The sequence below is a fragment of the Peromyscus maniculatus genome, chromosome 7 (genome assembly GCF_049852395.1).
Source record: "Peromyscus maniculatus bairdii isolate BWxNUB_F1_BW_parent chromosome 7, HU_Pman_BW_mat_3.1, whole genome shotgun sequence".
NCBI classification, from domain to species: Eukaryota; Metazoa; Chordata; class Mammalia; order Rodentia; family Cricetidae; genus Peromyscus; species Peromyscus maniculatus.
The window spans coordinates 33,142,170-33,155,708 of record NC_134858.1 but is presented as its reverse complement, the minus strand read 5'-3'; the positions used below and the strand labels follow the sequence as shown (position 1 = coordinate 33,155,708).

At 51.5% G+C, this 13,539-nt stretch overlaps 1 protein-coding gene across 1 annotated transcript; it reads left to right on the top strand.

Moving 5' to 3' along the window:
- The first annotated feature begins 3,788 nt into the window (after positions 1-3,788).
- Positions 3,789-12,824, top strand: Vsig10l2 (V-set and immunoglobulin domain containing 10 like 2). Its single transcript, XM_042282073.2, has 12 exons — positions 3,789-3,870; positions 4,838-5,188; positions 5,435-5,710; positions 7,268-7,543; positions 7,979-8,227; positions 8,794-9,051; positions 10,476-10,766; positions 11,091-11,387; positions 12,027-12,149; positions 12,403-12,427; positions 12,535-12,587; positions 12,718-12,824. The coding sequence occupies exons 1-12, from the start codon at positions 3,789-3,791 to the stop codon at positions 12,822-12,824; spliced, it is 2,388 nt and encodes a 795-aa protein (XP_042138007.2).
- The last annotated feature ends 715 nt before the right edge of the window (positions 12,825-13,539 follow it).

Below are 13,539 nucleotides of genomic sequence, written 5' to 3'. Positions count from 1 at the left end.
GCCATCAATTTTATTTTTGCAGATGTATTTAAGGTATATGAAATACATTATTAGATTTCATCAATGAATACTTTAATATTTATTTTAAGATGGAAACACAAAACAATAAAAATAAATAAATAAGATAGAAACACAATGCATATTCATGAAAGTCTTACTTTACAGAATCAAATTAACAATAGTTTTCTGATATTATCTGATAATAATCAATCCCATGTTATAGAAGAAAAACTAGACTCAAAGTGAATAAGTACAGTGTGTGTGAGTGTGAGTGTGTGTGAGTGTGAGTGTGTGTATGAGTGAGTGTGTGTGTGTGACTGAGGACAGAACCTAAAGCCTTGCATATGCTAAGCATACTCTCTGAGCTACCCGCCAACCCTGTAGTCACATTTTTAGCCTAGGAAACAGGGATAGAGAGGGAAGACTTTACACAAAAGGACCCAGGAAAGGCCTGATGTATAGAGGCCCCTGGAACGGCCAAGCACGTGGAAGGTTGTTCATCTCCAGACTTCTGGCAGTGGACGGAGACCTCCTTTCCCTCAGCCCAGCAGGTGTGCTAGCTCCTGTCACACCCTCAGCTGCTCTGCTCCTTCCTTCCTCCCTGACACGCTCATCTCCCTTCCCCAGCCACTTCCAGCAAAGACTTCCTTCATTTCCTCTCCAGTCCCCAAGGTGCAGTTTGCAAAGTGACTGATCGGTGACCTTAGCTGCTCCTCTGTCCCTCTGTCCCTTCCTTCTCTCCGTTTTGAGCACAGCCAAGGATGTGCTGAGCGTGGAGCCTCTGACCCGTGTCCTCTCCAGATCCTCAGCTCATCTCCTGCTGGTGTCCCCAGGGACCCGTGTTGGGCTCCAAAAGGTGTGCATGGAATAGCTATTAACTTCCAGAAGCATCTGCTCCCTCTGTCCCAGCTGTCCATTCTTCCACACTCTGCTTCTCTCTAAAGCCCTGATACTGCAGTCAAGTTCCAAAATGGTTACACAGGCCTGAGAGCTGGGTTAGAGCGCAGAGCACAAAAGAGTGAGTTTGCTGTTGTCTCTAAGAGGCAGAGAGGTGAGGAGACAAGAGGTCGGAGGACCCGAGTTACCTGGCTCTGAGTTACCTAGCAGCCAGTCTGATGTAGCTATTAACTGTGGCAGGGCAGAGGTGGAATAGGGGGCGGTGGTAGGGAACCTGGGTGCCTGTGTTATTCGCATGGATACATGGCCGAGAGACACAGTGAAGAGCTGGAAGGCCCTTTCAGATGCAGGAAGGTCTTCCCAGCGTTCCTCATGGGCCTGAGTGAAGGCTCAAGATGGAGCAGTGCAATCATTTCCCAATGGTCAAAACATGTTACGGAAGAAGAGCAAGAGCACCCTGACACTGTGTACAGCCGGGAAAGGATTTTGCGTAGCCCCATCAGAAGAGAAGGAATTTAGCAGTTCTGCAGACCCCTGGCTGGGCAGAGCGGGAACTCTATGTCCCCGTTAGAGCGGACGGGGACAAACTGGACGATGATATCCAGAGCTGGAGAGCAATATGGCGCATGGAGAACAAAAGTGGAGAGAATTTGAGCACACTTGAAAAATGTGCCTGGCAGAACTTTCTCATGGGGTTGTCGAAAATACCTATGCCATCCAACTTTCCCTGCCTTCAGACTCCCAGGGAAAAACCAGCTCTCTCAGGTACCACAACTTATCGGGGCTGCAGAATCACAGGAACTGGGTCCTTATAACACACCTCTTCCTAAGGGGCTTGGGTGTGGTTCAGTGGTCAGGTGATGGCCTACCATGTGTAAACAACAAAAAGTTAAAACAAAATTAAAAACCTCTTGCTATATATACCCATACACCCTGTTGGTCCTATTTCCCTGTAGAAAACTGATGAATAGGCCTCCTTCCCTGACTTCCTCTCCTTGGGTGTCCCTTATTTTTTTTTAAAAAAAATGTGAACTGAGAAGCCCACCTGAATCTTCTGTGATCCTGCTGCCCCTAGATCAGAAAGAGATACAGGGGCTAATTCTGCAGTTAGCATAGAGTAACTTCTGGTGCAGAACAAACCCTTCTCACAGACAGGAGCATGCTGTAAAAGTTTCCTTATTCACATTGGCGCAGCTCTACATTCTCCCCATTCTCCCTACTGCATACTATGAGGTGGAAGGCAGTTCAAGGTCCTCCACTCTATGCCCCCAAGTCTAAGTGTGTTTCTTTTTCCATGTTGGTTGCATGTGTGCATATATGTTTGCATTTGTGGGAGCACACATGTAGGGGGCAATACCTGTGCAATTGGAGGCCTGAGGTCTGCAACTAGATTCAGTGAGGCAGAACTCTCTATCAAACTGGGGATCCCCTGTCTCTGCCTTCTGAGGTTGGAATTACAGATGGGCTGCCATGCCCATGTGGCATTTACATGGGTTCTGTGGATCCAAACTCCAGTCCCCAGGCTTGCATGGCAAGTGCTTAACCACTGAGCAATCTCTCCAGCATCTAATGAGGTTCTGAAGATTCCTGCTTTGAGAAACATGGAGATCGAAACGAGCGATCCATAGGAACTGGTCTCTTGGTTCGGGCACACCTATCCTCACTACATAGTTGGAATCAGAGCTTCAAGGGCCACCCATTAGTCTGTTCTCCACCCCCTGAGCTGAGGGGGTGGGGGATAGGAGACCTTGGCCATGGGTTAGGGGAGAAAGAGACAGGGTCTGTTCATAGGGCTGTTGTCCTAGGGCAAAATGACAAGGGTCAGAGCATCTCTGGACCTAGGAAGAGTCTGCCTAGCACTTGCCTCTGACAGCGATCCTGTCACCAGAACCTGACACCAGACATCAGATCTCCCTTCTCACTAGGGTCCAGGAATCTCACCCTCCCCTCTACCTTGCCACAGGGGATGGAAAAATCTGACCCCCATCTCAGACTGTCATCCAAACACCACGAGGGTAGCAGGACGTGATAGGAGACACACACACAAGATGAGGGAGGAATCAGAGAACCCTGGAGAAGAAAACAAAATGCTGAGCTCTGCTCCAGCTCTAGACGCCAGATGTTGCCAGTTAAACCCAGCTGGGCGCACAAATGGTGCACCTACTGCATGCTAGGCAGTGCTCGCCTACATATGTGTACATGTTCTGTGTCCGCAGGTGTGAATCACAACAAACATAACATGCACAAAATGTTAAGGCTTTATGAACTGTGGCCCTACCCAAATCAAGAGATAGGACATTACTAACATCCAAATATCCACCACACACTAATATAAATTTCAGGTCATGTATACCGTATGCTATAACTTAGAGTGCAACCCCACTTATCTATGAAGTTACCAAAGTTCCAGGAAGCTGGAAACTTCCTGGAATCCCATAATCCTTCACTGTGTTTGACTCCTCCTCCTACACCTCTAGGGGTTCCCGCAGAATATGGGGACACCCCAAGAAGGGATGCAGGCCATTCATCGATGTGTTAAACCTTAGGGGCCCTTTCTCGGAAGTCCGGTATCAAGCATGTGGCAGGTTTTGAGGCTGGAGGCCTTGTTCCACCACGTTCAGTGACGCTCTGATACCATTCAGCTGGAAGGGCAGAGGCCATGGTCCTCTCAGCCATGCCTGTCCCTCCCTCACCTTGCACTATGGATAGAGTGAATTATCAGGTGAATAATTCATGAGTTATCGGGGCAGTGAGGGTAATAGGAGCGAGCAGGGGTATCAGGAGGGCTGAGGTTGGCAACCTGAGCCTGATCCCCATCCTCCCTGGACACCTGTGTCCTGAAGAGAGGGACTCAAGAGTTAGGCAGGAGCCTCGGGTGCCCTGATGGGGCCATGGTGGGTCTGTGTGCCCATCACAGACCATTCCGCTGCCAGCTGCTGATGCTCTTCTGCCTACTGCATCCAGGGGCCTCAGGTGAGTGACACTCAGACCCTCCTCCATCCCCTTCTCACACCCCATTATTTCTTCCCCTTTTGTACATGCATGGTCATTTAATGGTGTCCATTCACCATCCATCTGCTAGACATTTAATTAGCATGCACTAACTATAATATGTAATGTGCTGCTCCATTATTAATTGACAATTGCTGCGTGGACTGGTAAAGGCTGCTCTCCTTTTCCCTGGGCCACAATAGGCTCTGAGGAAGCTAGAGTCCTAGTCTGGAATCCTTACAGAGAAACTTCCAGACCCTGTGTCCCCAGGATTGCCATTTTATCCATCTAATCAGACTGACCTTAAGATGCTTGTTGAAAACCCTGTCTTGGAGATGAAGAAACAGGTTGCTGGTTAAGCGATCATGAGGAGCCTGGCTTGGATCCCGGGGCCCATGAAAAAAAAAAAAACTGGGCATTTCTGCAAACTCCTGTCTCTCCAGCTCTGAGGGATCCAATTCCTTCTCCTGGTTTCTGCATGCGCATCTGCAAACACACAAGTGCACGTATACTCACACAGACACTCATGCACACACACAAATAAATACAAATAAATCTTAAAACAAGCAAACAAAGAACAGGCTCCTGGTCCCTGATCCCTTTTCAAATTATGGGATTCCTACTCATTAGCCTGAGGTGGAGCCCATGAACTTGTATTTCTAGCAGATGGTTTGATGGATGGATGAGAGGGCAAGCGGGCTGGCAGGGAGGTGGGAGGGGGGATTCACGCCCATCTATGTCAGATAAGCTCCCTTCCAAGCATCTAAACAGGGAAGCCCACAGGCTCCCTCGGGGACTGTATCTTGCCCATTAACCACGTAAATAGCCCCTCAGTCTCATTGAGGCTCCCTGGGCCTGCAGAGCAAGAAACAGGCTTCAGGCAATGGGGTGGAGTGCCCCCTGAAATCTAGGGCGACGCAGACATCATGGTTGTCTCTTGTGTCCCCAGACCAAGCCCGCTCAACCTCCAACACCCCTGGGGAGAAGGCCTTGTCTATCCAAGGAGTGCGGGGCAGCTCTGTGGAGCTAGACTGCCGCCCTGGGCCGGCCCCGGTGGCAGTGCTCTGGAGCTTCACCCCGCTGGGTTCCCTGGTTCTTCAGCCTGTGGCAGTCACCAACGGAGCCTCTTCGAGGGTGGAGTCCTGGGCGAAAGCTCTGGGCGTCGTGAGTCTGAGGAACAGCAGCCTGGTGATAGAGGAGCTCCGAGAGGGTGCCCGGGGCCACTTCCTATGCCAGACCCTGCTTGTGTCCGGTGGCCAGATCCACACCACCTACTTGTATCTTACACTGGCCGTGCTGGGTGAGGCACCAAGTCTGGGGTTGCCAGCCTTCAGCTGACCTACCAGCGGCTTTGTATCTCTGTGCATGCTCTTCTTTGCATGTGGTGGATCCCAAATTTAATGACTCTTCCTGGGAGTGAGGAAACCTGGGACTTGGAGGCAGGGATGTTCCAAATCAAGCGACCAGACCAAGCCCATGGCAGCAGGGCAAGGGCCATTGGACAATGGTCTGTGTAACAAACCCATGGCTTCTCTTTCTCTGGTAGTGCCTGTGTCCAAGCCTCGGGTGCACCTGAGTGACCCATCCCCAATAGAAGGAGTCTCCGTGGTGGCCACATGTGCTGTGAGGGAGGGCACAGAGCCATTGACCTTCTCCTGGCACCATCACACACCCCAAGGCCCTGAGGAGTTCCTGGTGGGTCTTTCCGAGCCAAGGCTCCAGCTAGATCCAGTCAACCGGACCCACCTGGGCTGGTACAGGTGTAGTGTCAGCAATGCAGTCAACCAGCTGAGCAGTGATGGAGCCTTCCTAAATGTCATCTGTGAGTTGAACTTGGGACACCGGCTGGCCCCACTCTGGTCCCATGTCAGAGCTTCCCAAATTCTTTCACCAGAGTGCTCCAGCCCTCCAGAGACTCCAAAAGGCAAACATTAGAGGGTGCTTTTTCCGTCAGGGCCAAATATGTCTCTCACTTCAAGGTTTTTTAACCTTTGAAAGTTATGAGTTCGTTTTTCCAGGAAAAGTGGCATCTATTTGCATTCATGATCTTACTTACAACTTGGGGAGTGGCCTGAAAATTTGGTCTTTGTGTCGAGTATGTGGGGCTCTAACTGATCAGCAGACTCCTGGGGGAGCAGGGAGAAGGGCCATAGAGCAGAGAGGGCAGCAAGCTGGTCCAAAGTTTGAGCCTGAGAGCTGCCAGTCAGAAACCAGAAAGGGAAGCCTTAAGGAAGAGAAAGCTACTCCAGTGTTACGGTGGTCACATGTGTCTCTGATCACTTGAGAATGTGGCCAGTTTGAGCTCTGCTAATAATGGTAGAATGCATCCATGATTTTGAAAACCTACTTGAAGTGAGAAAATATAAAATATCACAGCACCAACTTTTAAATTGAATAGCTATTGAAATTATGTTCTAGATATAACTAGATAACATAAATATTAAAGTAAAAACTGCTGTGTGGTTTGTTTGATTGAATTTGGTTATTTTTACTAAGATTTGATTATCAGAAATTTAAATCCACACAGTGACCCCAGAGTGGTGGTCTAGAGAGATCTGTTCATTTGCTTATGGTTGTTTTTTTTTTTTCTGACAAGGTTTTAGTTAGTCTAGGCTGGCCTCAAACTCACTATGTAGCCCAGGCTAGACTTGAGCTCCTGATCCTCCTACCTCTGCCTCTCAAGACTGATATTCTAGAGTCTGCCACCTTGCCCACTGGTCTGGAGGTTTTAAGGATCAGGGACTGATGGCGGATTTCCAGTCATAAAGTAGACAGTGTGTAGGGATTATACATTGAAGACATGGAGCAGCAAAGTGAGCAGGAGCTCTGGGGGAAAAAAATGGAAGCAGAGTGGAGGAGGCAGGCAAAGACTTCCATCCCTTCTGGGAGTTGGAAAGAATGTCGGGAGTGGAGATCCCGATTTTGGAAAACAGGAGAGGGGAAGGCAGGTGCTCCATGAGTGAATAGCGCTGGCTGTAGGGTTTATGTTCAGATGCTGTTCCGCCATGTTTTCTTCCTTTTGGAGTCTGGAGTGGCCAACCATTCCTCAGGAAATCCCTCAGTCCCAGACACTTAGAGCAAGCTGGTCGTCCAATCTCTCATTTGCCTTGTAGGCCCCTTGCTTCAGCCCAACCCTGTAGTCCAAATTCAGTTCCCGCAGTATGAGGTCCACCCTCCAGTGGCCTTGCCCACTCTGCACCGCACTGTGCCAATGACCCACTCTCCCCAGTGTCTGAGTTACTGGAGGCTCCAGCACAGACAGGGCTTACAGACAGCCAGTGCGCACTACGTGCTCCCGGGATGGGTGAAGAGAATCAGTAACAACACCGTGAGTGAATGAAAAGGTGGAGAGGTATGATGGACCTTCCTTGTCCCCCAGATGGTCCAGACAAGCCTGTGATCACTGTGGAGCCACTGGGATTCGCTGAGGATGGGTTCTGGGCCAGTGAGAGGGAGGAGGTGACCCTGAGCTGCCAGGCTGCATCCAATCCTCCTAGTCACTACGTGTGGTTCCGTGATGACGCTCAGGTCCACACTGGGCCCACCTACCTCATTGCCAGTGCTAGCCGCACCCACACGGGACTGTACACCTGCCTGGCCCACAACAGCCACCTAGATACCCACACCCAGACCACTGTCCAGCTCACCATCTACTGTGAGTGTTGGGTGGGGAGGGTACCCAAATCTGGAGCTTACCCACAGGCCTATGCTCAGGCTGCCCACAGCCACCCTGGGGGACATGGTGTCAAAGTTGTTGGAGTCAGGGAAGGCATGTCTGGAGAACCATGGGAAGAGGCTGAGAGAGGGGACATTCCTAGACACCCAAGGGCATTACTCCCATGACTCTAAGGCCTGGACTGAGGCCCAGAGAAGGGTACTAAAGTGACAGGCGAGATTCCCAGGGGCAAACATGGGATCCCACAGGAGCTCTGAACTGCCTACCCCTTAACCACCTGCTCCTTGACCAACCCCCTCTTGTCCATTTCCTTCTCCTTTGTCATGCCAGTTCTTTATGCCCCTACCTGGGCCAGGCCTGCTGGGCACTGGCGAGGAGCTGCTTTAGCTCCTTCTCACCCACCTCTCTGCCTAGATCCCCCCAAGGGGCAGCCCTCCTGTGCTGTGCTCCCCACCCTTGGGGGTGTGACTCTGCTATGCTCCTGGCCTGGGGGTTTCCCAAAGGCCCAACTTCATTGGGAAGGGCCCCAAGGGAATGGCCCGACGGCCCCCAGCAATGTCACCTGGAGTTATACAGCCACCGGACTTCCGAATGGCAGCATCTTCTCCTGCATGGGACAGCACCCAACCTTGGCTACGCCCGTCCTCTGCACAGTCACTCTCTGTAAGTAGACACAGGTAACACCCGGACCCCTGGTGGTATTAGTTCCAGGCAGTGTGGGTATGAATCAGGGGATATCTAGAAGGACCTGGGGCCTGGGATTAAGCTCTGGATCTCTGGCTCCCAGGCATTTCAGGAAACATGGAGATGGTAACAGTCAGTTCTCAGCTTCCTGTCCATCATGTACTCTGCTCTCCTCAGTCTGCCCAGAGCTTTGGCCAATGATACCCTCACTCTTACAGTCTGCTTCTGCCTATTACATGTTGATCTGGAAATAGACTTCAAAGCTCTCTTTGCCAAATGTTCTCTTCTGTGTTCATGACAGGGTCACAATGGGATTCTGTCTTCAAAGCCCATTCCCCAACCTTGAGGGCTCCAGACTGTTTTCTACCTAGCACCTAGTACTCACCGACTTATATAATAGCTGCTTAGCATCTGTTCCCCTTTGTACTGTCACGTGGTCAGCCCTGGATAAATGATGAAGAATGAGATTGAGTGGAGGGAAAGGTGGGCCTGCCAGGCCCGTCCTCTTCCAGCAAGGCCACACTGATCCTACCACTCCTTTCCAGGGGAACCTCCCGGGAGCCCCACCTGTTGGACCACAGCCACAGTAGGTGACCAGTTCATCATGCTGAGCTGTGAGTGGCCTGGAGGTGACCCTCCTGCAATGCTGAGCTGGCTGGACCGACAGCAGACCCTAGGTGACCCAAGCTCCTCTCCAGCAGTCTACCTCCTACAGGCTCAGAGTGACCTGGCAGGCAGAGAGTTCACCTGCCAAGGCTCTCACCCACTCAAGGGCCCCAGCTCCCACTGCCAGCTAAGGCTAGGTGAGCAGGGACTGGTCATGGTTCTGGGGTTTGGGCAGGGGAACCCCAGGATTAGGGGCTCTGGAGGGGGGCAGTGCTGGGCTGGGAAGTGAGTTAAAAGATGGAATGATTCACTTTCTCTCTAGGAGCTCAAACTATTTACGTGTGTGTGTGTGTGTGTGTGTGTGTGTGTGTGTGTGTGTGTGTGTGTGTGTGTCTGTGTCTGTGTGTGTATATATACCCTTGCCACACTGTGCCTGTGGAAGTCGGAGGACAATGTGTGGGGTCAATGCTCTCCCTCTCCCATATGGATTCTGGGGATTCCATGTGAACTCAGGTTCTCAGGCTTGATGGCAAGCTCCTTTGCACAGAGCCATTTTGTCAGCCGCCCTTTTTAATCCATAAAATGAGAGAGCTTGGTCAAGGTCAGCATTGTCCAATAAATGTGAGCTATATATAATTTTAGTTGCCATATTAAAAAAAGTAAGAGGTAAAACATTTCATATATTTAAAATTCATTCCAATATAATAATGCTATTTATAGCCATTTAGCATTTTTCACACTCCCTTGAAAATGCAGCATACTTGTAATTCACTACACCTCTCAATGGATCCTGGTCTTGTCTCAAGTGCTCAGTGGACACATGCAGCTGCTGGCTACGGTTTGGGATTGGGCAACATTGGGCAGCACTGATCGAGATGGTGTGGGGACACTGACTGCATTTCTCATTTTATCATTTGCACAAGGGAGGTGCCTGACCATGTTCTTGGGCATTCAGTGTTTCAGGTATCAAAGATCTCTCTACCTGTGTCCCTTGTTTTATCTACGGTTTGGCTCCCCCTTTTGTCTCTGCCCACTCCTTCCCAGTCTATGAACGACTGAAAAGAAAAGAGTTCAAAACTGAAAGATGTGAAAATGCAGGGAAAGCAAACAGGAGCCATCGCACGCAACCGGTCTCACAAAATGATTCCCCACTTGCTCTCCAAAGTCTCTGAGACTAGCAAGCTTTAGGGGGCTTTAAGGAGATCAACTCAAAGTCTTTCTTTCTCAATTACTCAGTCTCAGAAATTCTATGTAAGAGATCCATTGGCACCTGACTGTCAGGGGCCTTCAGAAGCTGAATACCTTCCATGGCCCTGCACCATGTCAGCAGGGAGATGGTAGGCTGCTGCAGGAAGACGGCCCCTGCTAGGTGCTCCGGTGCTGGGGTGGAGGGGGGCAGAGAGTATCACCCCTGCCTAAAGTAACAGAGGCTGGGATGGGAAGGTGGAGGATCGTACAGGCACACTGCAATGACCAGCAGACCCTGGAGTGGGCCACATCAGAAGCCTGAGCAGGAGGGCTGAGTGGTCCAGGAAGAGCTGCCTTCTCTATTCCCTCAGACCAGCATCTTCCCAACAGCTGGGGGCAGACGCTTTTTCAGCACCACCTTCTGTCTCTTCAGAAGCCCCGCAGCTGGCCGTGGCTGAACCCCGAGTGTCAGTGCTGGAGGGAGAAGAGGCCTGGCTGGGCTGTGCTCTCCAGCAGGGCACACCACCTGCTCAGCTTCTCTGGCTAGGACCCCAGCAACAGCCGTTGGAACAAAGTACTTATGGATTCGTGCTACACCCTGAGGGTACCCACCTGCGCCTTCAAGTCCGAGATGCTGACCCAGCACACCACAGGGGCACTTACCAATGTGTGGCCCGCAACGCCTTGGGCAATAGCAGCCAGAGTGTGCTGCTGGAGGTCCTGAGTGAGTGTAAAGGATGTGTGTGCTCCTGTGGCAAGGGACATAGGGGACCAATAGCTGCAGAGGTCTTTGCAGAAAGCTTTGAAAATTGCTTTCTCCAAAATTTAGGCACCTTCTAGAGAGGAATATGAATCTGGTGGGTTCTTAAGTACGGGCACATAGAACTCCACACTCGCTCATTTTATCAATGAGAAAATGGAGATTACAGATGCTCAGGGATACACACGCCACCCCATCTCTCCTCTCTGCAGACTGCCCACAGGAGAAAGCCCCATAGCTGGTGCTAGGCAGATGCCTGTATGTATCCCCTTCTTCACTCACCTCCAGGGTATCCAGCCCCTCCCAACGTCACCATCAGCCGCCTGACCTACAGGCGACAGCGGAGAGAGGTGCAGCTGCAGTGGGCCATCTACGGCCCTGGAAACCTGACGGGCTTTCTGGTGCAGCAGAGGGCCAGCGTCCCCAGCTCAGAAGCTGGTGCTTGGGAGGTAGCAGCTCGTGACATCGAGCCAGAGAGCAGGGACCGGCGTCTGGGAGGGTTGGACCCAGGAGTCCTTTACGCCTTCCGCATCCTGGCTATGAATCACCACACTGCAGGACATCCTTCAGAGGTGAAGACACCAGGTGCTGGGCTGGCAGCAGGGAGGAACTCGCCTTTCCCCGCCTCCTCACCCCCCAAGAACTGAAACCTGGTCCATTCTCCCCTTCACAGGGTACCCTGCTCCAGTACTTTGCTTCCATCCTGACGGGTCCCTTAGCCTATGTATGCGTCAATTCCTTCTTTCCTGTGGCTCTTTACTATCTCTCTCTCTGGGCAGCTTAGGAGGCCCCAGGCTTAGGAGCAGACCCCTAGTCCAGTTTCAATCTGAAGAAGCTGGAGAAAGCATGTGATGTTGAGGATTTAAGAGGAGCCCACCCTGTGCCTCAGTCTCACCTCTCAAGGAATAGGAGGTCTCAGCTTCCTGTTGCTCCCTCTGTCCTGGGAATTTCTTATTTTATGGCCTAGTTCCTTCAGGCCTGATATGCCAAGATAAGTAGCCTTATGTATCTCTGCCAGACATGGGGATTTGGCTGGGAATCAAACCATCAGCACCAGGCAGCCAGGACACCTCTTTTGATGGGAAAGAGCTGAACTCCACATTCCCTGGGTCTCTCACAATAGGCAGCAGAGCCTTTGGGATATGCAGGGTACCATCTGTGCGTCACTGTTGCCCAAGTTCATGGACGGGGCTAATTGATACAATGCATGCTCTCGCCTCCTAGTGGACCCTGCCTTCAGTGTCTACCCAGCTGTACTGGGTGCTGCGGGCACAGGAATGGCGGTGGCATTGGTGGCCTCTCTGTTGGTGTTCCAGTATGCTGCCCGGCACCCCCACACACTGCCCTGTGAGTGCGAATCTGAAAGGATGGCTGCTTGACCCCACAGGGTGGCCAGGTGTAGACCCACCCAAACGGGAATCTAGACTCTTCCTTTGCTAGATGCCATCCTTTGATGATCAAGACCCCAGCCAGCCTCAAGCTCTGGGGCCATTCCCCTTAGGTTCCTGAGACTGCATGGAGCCCTCTAGGAAGGGGAGGGCCGTTTTCCTGGGGTCCACACTGCACTGGTCCAGTTACGATCTTTCCTGTCTTCCCACAGGCCTCAGTCGGTTGCTTGTTCCCATGTGAGTGTACAGCTTATCTTTATGGGGTTGGGGCTTCTCTGAATCGGAAAGGAAGGCTGGGGAGGTGCAGATGCCTCTAACAATCCTCTCTCCCTTATCTACCTCAGGGAGCACAGGCAACAACAGGGGGTCTCCAGGGAAGGCACCGAGGCACCAGCAGGTAGGCACCACCTGTGCCAATGCCTACACAGAGACCCCTGCTGGGTTCCGTGCATGTGGTCTGTCTTGTCCTCTGAGAGCGGCCTCGTCACCCTCTCTTGCTCTTCTCTGCTCACTTGTGCTCTTTCTAGGTACTGAAACAGCAGCTGCCACCTCAGTTTCAGACCCTGTAGAAGAATCCACGGATGCTCCAGTGAACGTCACCATCACAGTGACTGCAACACCAGGAGTTCAGTGAAGGTGCAAACAGGCTGAGGGAAGGCAAGGAGGGTAGCAATGAGCCCGTCAGACTTGGGTCCTAAAACCAAGGGGGCAACTCTCCCTTCCCCATCCAACACGCACATACTAACTACTTCCGACTCAATATCTAGACTGGAAAAGTGGTACATGGCCCCGCTGCAGCACCTCACATGATGGAAGAAGCCCTGATCCAGCCTGTGGCAGATAGAGGAAAACACACAACCAACCGGAGACAACATGGAAGGCATCTGAGAGCAGCTGAGAATGAAATGGTACAGGGAATGTCTCTGATACCAGGGAACTAAGAGGTAGCTAAGCTCTTTCTAGAAGAGGTGCGGAGAGGCACTGGATTGAGCCATTTCCTAACTCAATTACATCTACGTCTAGCAGAGTTATTTCAATTACAAACTTCTGAGCTGGTTGCTTGGGCTGTGCTTTATCAGCAGGAAGAAGCAGGTGCCTAGCTATGTGTTCCCTTTGTTGAAATGCAGCCTAGGAGCATCGCTGACCCTGCAGTGGTCAGACTCCGGGAACCTGTGCCAGCGGAGGTATTCAACAACACTCCCGCCACCAGGCCTTAGGGAGCTGGCTGACGAGAGAGAGAATGGAGGCTGTTCCAAAGTCACACTCAGATAGCTGCCAGCGTGAGTCACTGGCTCCGAGTATGTGTGTGTGTGTGTGTGTGTGTGTGTGTGTGTGTGTGTGTGTGTGTG

What these genes read in the sequence shown, in the direction of transcription:
- Vsig10l2 (XM_042282073.2), top strand. Translation starts at nt 3,789, where the DNA reads ATGGTGGGTCTGTGTGCCCATCACAGACCATTCCGCTGCCAGCTGCTG. An exon ending in ACTGCATCCAGGGGCCTCAG is followed by an intron (nt 3,871 to 4,837) that starts GTGAGTGACACT and finishes TTGTGTCCCCAG; the next exon opens with ACCAAGCCCGCTCAACCTCC. An exon ending in TGTCCAGCTCACCATCTACT is followed by an intron (nt 7,544 to 7,978) that starts GTGAGTGTTGGG and finishes CTCTCTGCCTAG; the next exon opens with ATCCCCCCAAGGGGCAGCCC.